The sequence below is a fragment of the Monodon monoceros genome, unplaced genomic scaffold, assembly GCF_005190385.1.
Source record: "Monodon monoceros isolate NGI ecotype Baffin Bay Population unplaced genomic scaffold, NGI_Narwhal_1 Super_Scaffold_20, whole genome shotgun sequence".
NCBI classification, from domain to species: domain Eukaryota; kingdom Metazoa; phylum Chordata; class Mammalia; order Artiodactyla; family Monodontidae; genus Monodon; species Monodon monoceros.
Window position 1 is genome coordinate 1,567,809 of NW_021703777.1, and position 16,464 is coordinate 1,584,272.

The 16,464-nt window shown below is 38.2% G+C and overlaps 1 protein-coding gene across 5 annotated transcripts in view; it reads left to right on the forward strand.

The window, feature by feature from the left end:
• Positions 1-16,464, forward strand: part of GRIA2 (glutamate ionotropic receptor AMPA type subunit 2) — a 163,829-nt gene that overhangs the window by 73,253 nt on the left and 74,112 nt on the right. For all 5 annotated transcript variants that reach the window (XM_029235121.1, XM_029235120.1, XM_029235122.1 and 2 more), the window contains exons 3-4: positions 4,270-4,509; positions 14,180-14,376. In XM_029235121.1, coding sequence (XP_029090954.1) covers positions 4,270-4,509; positions 14,180-14,376 — 437 coding nt within the window. The remainder of the gene's footprint in view (positions 1-4,269; positions 4,510-14,179; positions 14,377-16,464) is intronic.

Genomic DNA, 16,464 nt, shown 5'->3' on the forward strand with positions numbered 1-16,464 from the left:
ATATGTGCCCTGATGAGATAAAGGGCAAGGGGAAAAGGCTGAGAGGTGGCTGGGATAGTCAGGAGGGGACGGCCATGGTTCTGCAATTATGATCATTGGAGAATTAGCTGAACTGCATGCAAAAAGGTGCCTTCTGAGTTAGGTGAATTGTCATTTCTGATGAAGTCTTGTGCAGCTCGTGCCCATGCTTGGGCCAATGCCAGGTGTTTCCAGATGGTCACGACAGCCAGGAGGCCCCTTGACAACTCACTCCAGAGTCTAGAACAAATGGGAAATGAAAGATATGGCTTCTTATTCAGACTGTGTATTCAAACAGTGGCTTCCTTTACCGGGCGATTTCACTGAGGATGGATGTGGAGGTCTCGTTAATAAATCATATTGCCTGATATCCCTATAGTTTTTAGACGACATGCCAACACTTTGCAGGAAATGAAATAAAACAGACCCAGAGAGAATTTTAGAGCAACTTCTCATTTTTATATGTCCTATGGAGTCAACAATTTCTGAACAAGCTTAAGATTTAAGATATGCACGTCAGGATGCATACATCCGTGCATAAAATAAGAAATCACGGCGGAGTTTGCCCAGAAGGGTTTGAACAGTGAAAGGGATTTTTCCTGTAAGTCAGGAATGAGCAGAGTCAAACACATTAAAGGTGGTTTTCAACATCTGTTCTCAGACGAGGACAAAAACATAAATATGAATAAAAGTCGGGAATCTCATCTTTGCTTTATGTTAAAGTATTAGAGTAAATGTAAAGAAATACGTACAGCTGTTTTCTGAGCCATATTAGGCTGTTCTGCAGAAGATGGTCAGTAAAGATGTCGGTCGACCATTACACAGACAGAACCTAGAAATCCCAGGAAACGTCTTATGTCAGGAAGGCAGAAGTGAGTTGAAGATTGATAAATATTTAGAGGAAAATTGAAACATCTGATGAATAAGGGCCACTCAGAGAACTGGCCGATCTGGCTTTCCTTTCATTTCATATCACACGATAGTCATTAAAAATTATTACCCATCATTTATTGATTGTCTGCAATTAGCTATTCAAATCTATGTATTTTAGCAATGCTCTTATTCATTAAACAAATCTACTTTTTCTATAGACCATTTATTTTTGTGAGTAAAATAAAATGAAATATGATAGTATTGGCCTTATCCTTTAAATGAGATTTAATAAATTTACAAGGATGCCTGGTATTATGTTTTGGGTTGTTAGATTATGTTACTGGAGAGCTGACTTTCATATTTTAGATGGAAATTAACTTTGAGATTAAAAAATATCAGCTATTCATTCACTCAAAACATGTGGTTGACCTGACTTGGTTGTCTTAAGCGCTGTGGCAAGTGTGGTTTGTATTGTGCATTGCAGGGATTATTCTTGGACAAAGTAACCCTTACTTCTCAGAGAGATAGGATCAAATTTGTGTTTCAAAAAATTATTCTGCTTATATTGTGGAGAAGTGAATGGAAGGGGCATAATTGGATGAAGGAGGAAAGTTGGGTAGGTATTCCAATAATCCGAGTTAGGGACACAATATTATCCATTAGTTAAGACTGTGGACTCTGAATCTGCCTGTCTGGGTTTGAATACAGCATCTCTTACTAGCTGTCTGACTTTGAGTAAGTCACTTAATCTCCCTATGTTTCAATTTTCCTATCAGTAATTTAGGAATAATAATCTTTCCTACCTCGAGGGTTAGCATAAGAAATATATGAGTTCATGTACCATGGTAGGCCACAAGGCGAGCCCAAGGTACATGATATATGCTATCAGTGAACTAGGATGGTTGGTATGGAGAGAGAAATAAGGGGACCACCTTTGAGTATATTTAGGTATTAGAATGACCATGACTTAGTGATGGTCTGACTGTGGCGGAGGGATTGGGAGAAGGTCCTTCACTGAAATACAAGTACTGGTAGAGAACAAGGGATTGTGGGAGTGATTGGGACTTCCAAATAAAATATTGTCTTTTTTTTTTTTTTTAAAGAATGATGATTCTATGCCAAAGTATTTTGATAATATTCTTTGTGTTGCATGGAGTAGAACACATGGGATGAGTTAAGTCCGTGGGAAAGATTAAAAAAATAGGAGTTCTGAGCTTCACACAATTGCTCCTTGACTGCGTTTCTCAGGGTGAGAGATGTCCCTTTTGGGTGACATGTTTCTGTGTGTGGTGCCAGCCCTGCATCCATCTTCTCATAAAGAGGTTTTGGTCAGCATTAGAACTTTTCATGAGCGCACCGATCTTGTATATAAAAGCATTATTAGCACGATAAAGCCTTTAAAAAATATCAGATAATACAAGGAATGAGTTATTATGAATATGTATAAATCCCAGGTAACTGCAGTTTGTTCTTTATAACTAATGATTTTTACTTGTATTCTTTTTTTTATGGGGCTGTCCTAAAATATGTTTATACTTACATGGCTTGTTAAATAAGAATGTGTATATATTCTTTTTCTTCTTCCAGTTTTATTGAGTTATAATTGACATACAGCACTGTATAAGTTTAAGGCATGAAGCATAATGATTTGACTTACATACATCATGAAATGATTATCACAATAAGTTTAGTGAACATTCATCTCATATAGATACAAAATAAAAGAAAAATTCAAAAATTTTTCTTTCAGATGAGAAGTCTTAGGATTTACTTTCTTAACTACTCTCATATATAACATTCAGCAGTGTTAATTACATTTATCATGCGGTACATTGCATCCCTAGTACTTATTTATCATGTAGAACTGGAATTTCGTACCTTTTGACTACCTTCATCCAGTTTCTTCTCCCCCAGCCTTCACCTCTGATAACTACAAATCTGATCTCTTTTTCTATGAGTTTGCTTGTTGGTTTTTTTTTTTTAATTTTATGTTATTTATTTTTTTATACAGCAGGTTCTTATTAGTCATCCATTTTATACACATCAGTATTGTTTTTGAAGTGTAAGTGACCAACAGCACTGTTATTTCCTGGGGCACAACATAATTCGTTATTTCTGTATATTACAAAATGATCACCAAGATAGGTCTAGTTACTGTTTGTCACCATACACAGTATTATTGACTATATTCCCCACAACGTACGTTTCATTCCCGTGACTGATTTATTCTGAAACTGGAAGTTTGTCCCTCTCCAGCTCCCTCACCTGTTTCACTCACCCCCTCACCTCCCCTCTGGTGACCATCTGTTCGCCCTCTGTATTTATGACTCCGTTTCTGTTTTGTTATGTTTATTCTTTTTTGTTGGTCCGTTTTTTAGAATCCGCATAGAAATAAAAGCATACATGATTTGCCTTCTCTGCCTGACTTATTTCACTTAGCACAATATCCTTTAGGTCTATCCAAGAGTTTTTTTCTTTTTTACTTTTTATACCTGAGTAATATTCCCTTGTGTACATACACTGCGTCTTCTTTACCCATCATCTATTGATGGGCACTTAGGTTGCTCCCATGTCTTGGCTACTGTGAGTAATGCTGCTATGAACATTGGGGTACATTATTAGTGTTTTTTTTTATTCTTCAGAAAAATACCCAGAAGTGGAGTTGCTGGATTGTACGGTAGTTCTATTTTTAATTTTTTGAGGAACCTCTATAATGTTTTCCGTAGTGGCTGCACCAATTTCCATTTCCACCGACAGTACACGAGGGTTCCCCTTTCTCCATATCTTGCCAACATGTGTTATTTGTTGTCTTTTGGATGACAGCCATTCTAATGTGTGAGGTGATAGCACGTTGCGGTTTTGATTTGCATTTCCCTGATGATTATTGATGTGCAGCATCTTTTCATGTATCTGTTGGCCATCTGTATGTCTTCTTGGGAAAAGTGTCTATTCAGGTCTTCTGCCCATTTTTTAATTGGGTTGTTTTTGTTTTTGAAGTTGAGTTGTACGAGTTATTTGTACATATTGGATATTAACCCCATATCAGATGTAGGATTTGAAAATCTCCTCCCCCATTCAGTAGGCTGCCTTTTCAAACTTGTTGACAGTTTCTGTCACTGTGGAAAAGCTTTTAAGTTTCATGTAGTCCCATAGCCAGAATTATTTTTTAATGCTTTATAATTCTTTGAATTCCTCAAGTGGGGTGTTAAGTAAAGAAGCGCTCAAAAATTTGATGAATTATTGATATCAACTCTCTGTATTTTTCAATATGTTGATTCTTTTGTATTTTATGCAAAAGGGCATTTACTTTCAAGCAAATGCATGTGATTGCATGCCAATTCCAATGATTTATCCTTTCTGTTTCCCCTGTTCTTCTAGTCTGCTCCCAGTTTTCAAGAGGAGTATATGCAATTTTTGGATTTTATGACAAGAAGTCTGTAAACACCATCACGTCATTCTGTGGGACGCTCCATGTATCTTTCATCACTCCCAGCTTCCCGACAGATGGCACCCATCCATTTGTCATTCAGATGCGACCAGACCTCAAAGGAGCACTTCTCAGCTTGATTGAGTACTACCAATGGGATAAGTTTGCATACCTCTATGACAGTGACAGAGGTAAGTGACAATATCCTTCTCCCTTTGTAATGGGTCAAATTCAGTGCCCACACTTGATACTTAGTGTGACTTTATAGGGCTATGTAAGTGTGTTGAAGTCCAAGGGTAACTTGGCTTAATTATGCTGTGTAAATGAGTAATGCAATTCAAAACCTGGGTAACATATTTAGAGTAAAACAAACAAGCAAAAACGTTGTGGATGTACCATTTACAGAGATAGACTGTGTTCACACAATGCCCGAATGTTCAGTTGTAATGCACAAAGCACTTTCTGGTACCAGCAGCTAAGACCCTAGGATGACTGTCTTCCCAGTCCAGGGTCAGTGAAGTGACGGCCTTGAAAACTGGTTTAAGTAAGATTTGAATAAATCTATAAATAAGAACGTCTACAGAAATGTATAGACATTAAATATTTCCACATGCAAAGATTTTATCAGGCAGGGACAGTTGTTATTAACCCTGCTTTAGAATGAGATCCCTGAATCTCAGAGAAGTTGATTTTTTCATCAGCTTCCCACATGTGGTTCAGCTGAACTCAGGTCTTTTGACAGCAGACCTGTGCTTTGTCACAGCTCTTCTACAGCTATTTACGAGGAGACGCTTTGGATTAGATAGAGTCTTGGCTCATTTTACTAGTTTTTATTTCAGGGGTAAGGGTCCTTCCTTTGTGTTTCCTGCTTCATTTGTTGTGAAGTTTGGTATTAGCGGACCTGATTGACTTACGTGTCATAGAATTTCAGATATTTCTAACCATTCCTGGGTCTGTGATTCAACTTCAGTGGGTCTGTGTACTTCATAACATCGAATGAACATTTTGTGCCCATGAACGTAGATGATTTTTCTCGAGAGAGTATCCACCCACAGACTCAAAAGTATTGACAACCACCATTACCAGAGTACCTAATAGATACCAGCCTGTCCACGAAGCAACTTGCTTTAAATGTTCAAGTGAAAACCAGAAGCCTGTTTCTACCAGGAGAGGGCACCTTGCTTACCTGCGAGGGCGGCCAAGCGGGGAGCCAGCTGCCATCCCTCTCCACGATCAGTCTGGAGACATTGGCTACAGCAATCACAGCCTAGCATGCTCCAGCCTGGTGTCTGACTCCCTGTCCCAGCCTCCAGTCCTGAGAATGAGAAGGCTCTGTGGAAAAGCCAGTCAGCACTATAGACACTGAGAAGAAAGACTGTCAACAACTTTCCTGCTGCTCTGACAAGGAGAGCCTTGCTATACACATGGGGAGTGAAAAACTCAAACACAGATCAGCTGAGAGTAAATACGGATTCTGGTGTGCTGGATGGCCCTCTGCCCATCCTTCTGATAAATGAGATACAGGGCTTATCATCACCTTCCTCTTGCCCTCTGCTACGTCCTCCTTAACTCTTGTCTCCTCTTCATAGGATTTCTACCATCTAAACGTCTTTTACTTCTAGCCACTTTTCTGTGTCATTGTCATGACTCCAGGCCAGGACAGCCCCATGTGTTCATCCTTCATCCTTCCATTTCTGTACTTGTTTCTCTTCAATACACTTTCCGTAAAGGAGCCAGAAGTTTTGAATGCTTTTATTTATTTTTAATTTAATTTTGTTTTATATGGGGGTATAGTTGACTTACAATGTTGTGTTAGTTTCAGGTGTACAGCAAAGTGATTCAGTTATAATATACATATATCCATTCTTTTTCAGATTCTTTTCCATTATAGGTTATTACAAGGTATTGAGTAGAGTTCCCCGTGCTATATAGTAGGTCCTTGTTGTTTATCTATCTTATATATAGTAGTGTGTACATGTTAATCCCAATCCTAATTTATCCCTCCCCTCCACCTTTCCCCTTTGGTGACCATAAGTTTGTTTTCTATGTCTGTGAGTCTGTTTCTGTTTTGTAAATAAGTACATTTGTATTATCTTTTCAGATTCCACGTATAAGTGATAGCATATATTTGTCTTTCTTCTTCTGACTTACTTTGCTGAATATGCTAATCTCTGGGTCCATCCATGTTGCTGCAAATGGCATTATTTCATTCCTTTTTATGGCTGAGGAATATTCCATTGTGTATATGTACCACATCCTCTTTATCCAGTTTTCTGTTGATGGACACTTAGGTTGCTTCCATGTCCTGCATGTTGTAAATAGTGTTGCAATGGGTATTGAAGTGTGTGTATCTTTTCAAATTATGGTTTCCTCTGGGTATAAGCCCAGGAGTGGGATTGCAGGGTCAGATGGTAGCTCTATTTTTTGAATGCTTTTAAATGCTTTACTGACGACCTTGCTCCTTTGCTTAAAATACTCCAGTGGCTCCTCGTTATAATGAGGATAAAACTGGAATTTCTTAACATGACTGTAAGGTGTTGTAGTATCTGGTTCCTGCCCACTTATACCACTGCCTTTCTCACTCACTAGGCTAAACCCATCTCACGAATATTCTTTTACTTTCTCAGATGCACCAAATTCTTTCACCTTGAATCTCTGCACAGACTTCTAAATTTTTCTCCTTCAGGTCTTAGTTTATATAACATTCCCTCAGAGGTGCATTTCATATTGTTATCTTCTCTCAAAGCAATCTCTTCTTTCCCTACATAGTACTTATCACAAGGTATAATTAATATTGATGTTCATTCTTTCACCCAAGAAGTGAGCTCCCGGTATATTCTAGGGACTGTTTTAATCACACAGACTAAGCTTTATTCTTTTCATTTAAGATCTGGCTCTAAGCCCAGGAAGGCAATGCCCTGGCAGTACCCACTACACCTAACTGTACATACAGCACTTAACATAATGCTAGCACAGAGTTGATGTCGATAAATAGCATTAATAAATGAATGAGTCGAGCATCTGTGTATTTTAAGTTCGAGATGGTATTAGAACCTGGATCTTGCTTGCTAAATTGAAGGATCAGAGGTGAATTCTCTCTACTCTTTGACTAGGTGCAAGGCGGTGTTTTCACTTTAGGGACACACTTCAGCGTCACTATGGATCGGATGATGGTGGATGGCCTTATGTACTTGCGAAAAGAACCTGACACATCTTCAATGATTTTATTAACACTTTATGACTATTAAATGAAATTGAAATGATGCGATAATCTCCAGTCATTAAATTATACAAACTGATTTGAGTTCGGGTGCATCTGTGGAGAGGTCAACATTACAGTGATAACATTAAGTAATTATATATTAAAGCCAGAACTGACATTATGGATACATTTTCAAGATATTTTCAAATGGATACTCATGTTTTAATATGAAGAGTATCACACTGGCTTTTCATCCGAATCTATTTTCAGAGATAAATGTGTAAGACTCAAAATACTGGCAGAAGACCCTTATGTAATGTTTTACTTGACTCGTGGAAACGGCGTGTTTGCTCTCTGATTTTTTTCTTACCAATTACAGTTGTTAGAGCTTTGCTGTCATATCACATTTTAAAACGTTTATTCATACATTTATCACACGAACTCTTTTCCCCCCTATGGTCCTTAACCCACTTCTCTTAGACCTTAAGGAAGCACCTCCTTGTTTTTGTGTTACACGACTTGAGAATGAATCTGTGTGCCCTTACTATATTATGAGTGCTCTTAAAAATAGGCTCCGTGATTTGATCTTTCAAGTTATGTCTCCATGTGCCTCAATTTCAAAGAGTTCTGTCTGTTTTTGATATGGCACTCTTTCCAGGTCCTTGACCGTAAGGATTTGTTTTTAATAATCTCTAATTTTCTGAGAGTCTGGATCAGGTAAACATGTTAAATTTTAATTTCTAAATATATGAATTGATGTTCTTTCGAATAGCCCAAGCACGAGAATGGCTGTCCAACGTTCTGCACTGAATACAAGCTAGATGAAAAGGACACAGTTTTTCTATGCTTCTTCTTTGCGCTGCTTTTAACTAGGACTGCCAGTGAAACCTTTCCTGACTCCAACTATCCATCCAAAGGCCGAGCAGCAAGTCCAGGAGACTACATCCCAGTTGTAGACAAGGGAAGACATGGATACATCCTGATCTTTGTATAGGCTTTTGACTAGTTCAAGTTTACCGGTGAGAGGACTGCTGAAACTGTTCACTTGGTGCCATGTGACCCTTTAGGAATGCTGGTGTCTTCTCTTTATCCAAGTCATGTGGCAGCAGCCTGGCACTCCTCAATGGATAACCCAACACCCTTCCTAAAAGTTCCAGAGAGAGGAGGTAGATGGCAGGGAGAGTAGGTAGATGGATCTTCAACACATTGGAGATATAGAGTCATGGGGTTGCCTATGTTAATGCATTCAATATAGGTTTGTCTTGGGATTCACATGTACTACATTTGAACCAGGACTTAATCAAAATGTGGTTTTTATTTATTGCATCAATGTTAATAAGGTAAGGTCATACATTTCTGTAGACAGTTGGTAAAACCAGAACTAATGCTTTTATAACTTGGTTTTAACTTTGAACCACACTATTTGTCCCCTGAAGGAAAGGCACATTGATTCCAGTTCCAAAAAAGGCATCATGCCTAGAATAAAAATGCTTCCAGATTATACATTGCTTTTATGATGTTCCTGAGAAAGCCAATGAGGGAAATATATGTTAATCTAACCTGGCCTAGGCGTGCTGCTGTGATTTAGTGATCATAAAATATTAATTTCTGTGCCTGAAAGATGAATAAGGGCTGTGAATTTTAAATGGAACAAAAAATATTTTCAAGAAGAAAGACGTGGTCTGAATGAAATATACCTGTATGCAGTAGTCAATCTTAATCCCACCTATTAACGTGCAAACTAAGGCATTTAGGCTTCACCTGTTTCAGGGCTGAAGGTTTTTCTGTAATTTTGTCACAGGCTTAGGAGCAGTAGCTTAAGATGTGACTGTGAACTACTGACGGTTCTTGGAGAGAATTTTAGCGAGAGTGTCAGCTTAGAAATAGGGTGTACAGCTGTAACTAGTCCAGCAACAATGAGGCACTCGAAGAAGTAACATAATACAGAAGTAAGTAGCAGTACTTTAGCTATTCTTTATTTTATCCAGAAGTCTGAGCATTTAGTAGAGTGTAGAACTTAATTTTATACTCCTGTCATATTCTTGAGGATTTTTATTTTTCTTTTGCGGTACGCGGGCCTCTCACTGCTGTGGCCTCTCCCGTTGCGGAGCACAGGCTCCGGACGCGCAGGCTCAGCGGCCATGGCTCACGGGCCCAGCCGCTCCGCGGCATGTGGGATCTTCCCGGACCGGGGCGCAAACCCGCGTCCCCTGCATCGGCAGGCGGACTCTCAACCACTGCGCCACCAGGGAAGCCCTTCTTGAGGTTTTTCAGAATATATTTTAAATATATTTCTTAGAAAGAGCAGTTAATTTTCCAATTTTTTTCTATTTGTAGATGAACAACGGTATATCTCAAGTTCTCTCTGTCATAAGCAATAAAATAATAAGAAATTAAACCAGGATTTAAATGTCCTGATTTAGTGGTACAGATATTAGAGTTGAATAACCAGCTACTAATGTTTTTAAACAAACCGATACTTACATAGAATTCCCAGTGTCCATACAAGTTTATATTCTGAATTAAGGGATGAGTGTATTTATAAAGATACTTCTAGGCTAGTTTGTGTGGAAGGGAAAGAGGTAATACTTTCTCTCCTAATTGGAATATGTTACCAAGAGGCTAAGAGCATCAGTTTGTGTTGTGTATGAATAATTTAATTTCACCCTACTATTTGTGATGTGCATTTTCAGTGATTTTTTTAAATTTTAAAATGATCTATTAATTTTAAACTAACCAGACATAATAGAAAACTCTTAGCTGTAGGAAAGGGGCAGATCAAGTTGAGAAAGTATTTGAGAGAGTCAGTTGCTACTACTAAAAAAAAAACAAATCGGAGAATATTGATTAATAAGCATGGGACAGCAGTCTCTTCAAAATGTGAGACAGATCGTGCCGTGGTTGGTGAGTTATTTCTGGCTGTCCTTAGGAGACAACTGAATAATATTCAATGTCTTCTGATGAAACTAAATTCAACGTCTGATTACGTACCACTTGGGCAGTTTAGCATCTTAATAAATGGATGTATTTTTTTTTAGGTTTCATAGGTTACAAAATATTAATTCTAAGAGTTTTCATAACAGAATCCACACCAACTGTGAGTTATTTTTTGATACATAAAATGGATGAGTTTGAATCAGCTATTTATTTAAATGCATTTTTATTGATTTTATATATATATCCTCTCCATATTTTGGACAAGGTGAACTGCCAATAAATGTTAAGTTTAGAAATATCACTTGAGATTCATTTACACATTGGCATTTATATTTAAAATTTCTTGTTATATATGTTAAAGGATAGGACAGAATATCAAGAGCGTCACCACTTGAAACTTTAACTTAGTATGTGGTTAAGTTCATAGTTAAATGAAAGCAATACAAAATGATTGATTACCTAGAAGAAAGGAAGCTCACGTATAAGTGCTGTATGGTAATATGTAGTATGCAGAACACCACCCATGGATGTGTTGTTTTAAAGAGGTGACAAGGAAGAGTCACATCATGACTGGAATGTGGCAAAGTAGGACCTTTGACAGTGAAAAAGGTTTAGAAAATTAGCTTTTTTTCCTACTTGGAAAAAAAACTGAATAAACTTAATAAGTGTTTTCAAGCACATTGATAGCTGTTGAGTTGATCGTGGTGATCAACTTTGGTTCTGTCTTCACTGATGATGAAAAACAGGAAAAGGACTTGGAATGCATCCTGGAAGGATTTAATTTACTTACAGTGAACGGAAATCATAGGTGATCTGTGAAGTTTTTAAAAGAAGTTTTATCATTAATAGATTTTTTACAATGGCATGTGGTCTCTGTTTAAGTTATCCCTTGAGTAATCCTTGAGTACCCTGTATTTTTTGTTACAAGACTGGATGGAGGAAACTAATTTTGTCGTTTTGCCCAAAAAAACCCCACAAAATTCATTTCAAGTTTAATTTATCGTTCGACTTTTCAGTTTGAAATAAAAGTAAATTATTTTCAATTTTCATTATGAAATATTTAAAATAAAAACATGGACAGAATAATGTGTCCTGAAGAAGACCTGAAAGGACACTTAAGCCAGCTTTATTAGTGAAGGGTAAGAGGAAACTTGCTTTATCTCTATCCTGCTCCTGACAATTATTATTATTTATTTATTTTTAACAATTTATTTTAGTTTTGGCTGTGTTGGGTCTTTGTTTCTGTGCGAGGGCTTTCTCTAGTTGCGGCAAGCGGGGGCCACTCTTCATCGCGGTGTGCGGGCCTCTCACTATTGCGGCCTCTCTTGTTGTGGAGCACAGGCTCCAGACGCACAGGCTCAGTAGTTGTGGCTCACGGGCCTAGTTGCTCTGCGGCATGTGGGATCTTCCCAGACCAGGGCTCGAACCCGTGTCCCCTGCATTGGCAGGCAGATTCTCAGCCACTGCGCCACCAGGGAAGCCCCTGACAATTATTTTGAGCAAATAGCTGACATCCTGTTATTTCAGCCGTAAATATTTCAGTTTATATTTTGAAAGAACAATTCTCTTGGTTTAAATATAACTACAGTATCATTATCGTATATAGACAAGTTAACAGTAATTCATTACTAGCATCATCTTTTTTTTTTTTTCACAGTTTGTTTGAATTAGGATAAAAGTGAGGTCCACATATCCAGTTGGTTAACATATCTCTTTAGGCTTTTATAAGGTAATGTAGAGCTTCCCACAGTCTGGACTTTGATTAACATATTACTCTTTGCCATATATTCGTTATAAAAGGGTAATTAGGTCTAGATGCTTGCTGAGATTCATGTTCACTTCTTGGCATGAATATTTCATAGGTGGTGTTGAGTATCCCCATTTGAAGGCATCTTCAAATGGGGATACTTCTACGCATCTCTCTACGCATCTCTCTTTTTGTTTTGTTAGCAGCAGTTAACGATTCTTGCCTTGATTCATTAATTCACAAGGTGTTACAACATTGGTTATAATTCTGAATCTATATTTGTTCATCATTTATTAGCTGGAGTTTTTCCAAAAAACCCATCCCTTAATGAACTATTACCCTGAGTAGAGTTCATATAGGAAAGGTGGGAAAATGCTTGTTTCTTTACCTTTCTTTACCAGATTTCAAAATAATAGCTTGGCTCCTTAGCATCCATCAAAGGCAATCAAATACTTTTCTTAAATGTCATTACTAATCTATGGATTAAAAAATGTATGTATCTAAGCCTTTTGCAGTTATTATTTTTATTGCTACTCCAACTGCGTCATCTCTGTTTAAAGTGCTTCTCATCACATTTGCTCCTGGGTCTTTTGACACGAGGTTGATAGTTTTGGAGAGCTCCCTGCTTTGGGGGGTCACAAGGTGCTCTAGGCTCATCTTATATACGCTTGGCAATATGGAATCAATGAGAATTTTAATGATATTTTCCAGGCTCAGGTAATTTTCAACAACATTTAGAATACGCACACTTTTTGCTGTCGTAAATAGATTTCAATAAAGTTTAGAACATGAATTAAGCTTCTAGAGTCATGTGTTCACATTAGGGAAACCCCAGATTTTATGGGTAAAAAGGGTCCAATATTCTTGTCTTTCTGCAATAAAGAAGATGATGTGATGAGTTCTGAATTCTTTTTGGAGCCTTGATTTTTGTTGTTCATTAAGCTATTCATAGAAATGATGAATTTGGGTTGGCTGTGAAGAGTTGAAGTGACATGGAAGACAAGTCTATATACTAGTTTTCCAAGTGCTAAACTGCAGCATTAACTTTAGGAAAGATGTTCCCAAGTTGTTTTCCCTCCCAATCCTACATATGAGGCAATGTGTGACCAATTAAAAACAAAAATACAGTTTTCGATATGACCTAAGTCGTATGATGCTATAAACAAAGTTACTAATGACGAGTAAAGTGGTCTCACATTTGGGAAGTTAAGTAAGTGTAACCAATGTGTACGAGAAAACTAACTGCTACCATGTGGTTAATAGGTGAACATTTAATTTCTACAGGATTAGTCCCAGTAACAAAAATGATATAACAGAGGCTGAGGAAAAAAAAAAAAAATAACAACAACTGCCGACCAGAAAACGATAGGAGGAAATCGAGCAGCTTCAGAGATGACTGGTTTTCATACTCGCATAGCCCACCTAGATTCATCTCACTGAAAATAGACTCACCGTCTTCAGGATAATAATGTGAAATGATAGTGTGTCATATATAAAGAAATATTTTTTTCTATTCTATACAAGAAAGAATGGATGTCCTTTGATTTCATTAAAACCAGAGGTGGGGAATTTCTTGGCGGTCCAGTTGTTAGGACTGGGCGTTTTCACTGCGGAGGGCACGGGGTCAATTCCTGTTTGGGGAACTAACATCCCTCAAGCTGCACGGTGTGGCCAAACAAACAAAACCCCCCAAACCCCAGAGGTATTAAAACATCACACTTTGGTAATGTCCAAAAGAAAACAGCTGAGAAGCCCGAATGAAGGGGGTACAGTTTTCCCAGGTAGAGGAAAGAGCTCCTGATGCGAAGTGGCAACGAGTGGGTGTTGCTAAGGATCGTAGCTGCCGCTCTTTAGAGGCGTCAGCATCCCTTCGTTGCAGAAAAGTAGCAGCCTTCCAGATGCGTGTCAGTTTCGCAGCGCGCTTCTCCGTTAGTCGAGCCTTGCCGTCAGCCCCCCTGTCTCTCTGCTCTCCTAGGCTTGTCCACCCTGCAGGCGGTGCTGGATTCCGCTGCCGAAAAGAAGTGGCAAGTGACTGCTATCAACGTGGGGAACATCAACAATGACAAGAAAGATGAGACCTACCGCTCGCTCTTCCAGGATCTGGAGCTAAAGAAGGAGCGGCGGGTCATCCTGGACTGTGAGCGGGACAAAGTCAACGACATCGTGGACCAGGTGGGCTCCTGCCTGTTTCCCAGGGCGCCCAATCGAGCGCGTGGGTGCAGCCTCGGCGTTTGCAGGGAGCGTTTCGGAGCGGTGCTTGAGCAGCAGGTTGTTTCCCCAGGGCCCGTGAAGGACCCGGCAAGGATCAGCGATGACCTTCTCCCTGGCTTCACTTAGCAAGAGCAGGGCGTCCCCAGTAGTGCTGGCACGTCACACGAACCATTACCTGTATGCAATATACAGGTCCTGATCGTGTGGTCTATCGTGTTGTCCTAAATTTTGATATTTTGAAGTGGAAATTTAAAATTCAGTTCTTTTGAGCTGTTAAGAGAGAAAGAAATGGGCAGGCATGAAGTGAAAATAAGTCTGGGTCCTAAGGGAAAAGTGAGTAATTCATGGATTCTTTGGCAAGACGTGGAGTACTTCAAACATTAGGATATAGTGTGGTGTGCTAAACCTGGATTGTTGTCTGAGTGGATTTTGGTCTTCAGAAAAAGCATGTATTTATTTTTCCAAGAAGTAATTTTTTTCCTCCTAAATAGGTAGGTTTTGTGTCACTGTGAAACTATTAATCTATGAAAATAAAATATGTAGGAGTGATATATGCAGTCCTTGCTGCTTGAAAAGTAAACTAGATGTATTAATTTGCATTATTTTAAAGAATAATATGATACCAGAGATATCTGTGCTCACCACATCATCTTGCTTCCTTTTAAGATCTTTCAGGATGGGATGGCCATGCAGTGATTTCCACACGATAGAAATAAAATCCACTATGTTATGCAGGTAGGGTAGGTGACCAGAGCTGGTGCTAAAAAGCATCAGGATTTACTGCCTAAGGTCTCCTCCACTGGTTTCTGCTTCTTTTCCAGCTGAAAATGTACGTTTATAATATTTTCCTTGGAATAATTATATATATATATGTGTTATACGTTTATGTATGTCACTTACATACACAAATGTATGTATATAAAATTATTCCTTGGAATAATATAGGATTGGAGGAAAATACACAATTAAGTATGCATATCTTGGCCCTTCTTAGGCTTTGAGGAGAAAATTAGATTCACTAATCTGTAAAACAAAGCATTTTGCAAACATAAACCTTGATGAACCCTTAATTGTTATAGAATAATACAGGGCCTAAGATACACAAAATGGATCTCTCATGAAATATTGAATAACTGAATAAAACTAGCTTGTTATAACAACAAACTAAATGTTTTATATCAGAGAGGTCAACATTTCAGTAGAACAGTCTTGATTCTTGTCTCCGGAGAGGAAGCTGGGATTGTTTTTAACCCGAAGGCCTCTGTTCAAATGTGAGTCTAACAACTCATTTGAGTTTCAGAGGAGGTTCTCATTAAAACTGAATTTTGATAATAGTTGTTAGTCTTTGTTTTAAAAATTTAGGTATTCATGACTCATAATAATACAAGTTGCTGAAAGCCTATATGAAAATAATTATTTCCAAAACTAGAAGAGAGAAACTACAAAAGAAACTGGGACTATATGGAATGGAATTTTTTTTAATCTTTTTTTTAAAATTTTTTATTTTATATTGGAGTATAGTTGATTAAAAATGTTGTGATAGTTTCAGGTGTACAGCAAAGTGATTCAGTTATGTATATACATGTATCTATTATTTTTCAAATAATTTTCCCATTTAGGTTGTTACATAACACTGAGCAGAGTTCCCTGTACTATACAGTAGGTCTTTGTTGGTTATCCATTTTATTTTTTTAATAGATCTTTAATGGAGTATAATTGCTTCACAATACTGTGTTAGTTTCTGTTGTACAACAAAGCGAATCATCTATATGCATACACGTGTCCCCATATCCCCTCCCTATTGCATCACCCTCCCACCCTCCCTATCCCACCCCTCTAGGTGGTCACAGAGCACTGAGCTGATCTCCTTGTGCTATGCGGCTGCTTCCCACTAGCTAAATATTTTACATTCGGTCGTATATGTCGATGCTACTCTCATTTTGACCCAGCTTCACCCTCCCACCCCGTGTCATCAAGTCCATTCTCTAGGTCTACCTCTTTATTTCTGCCCTGCAACTAGGTTCATCAGTACCATTTTTTTTTAGATTC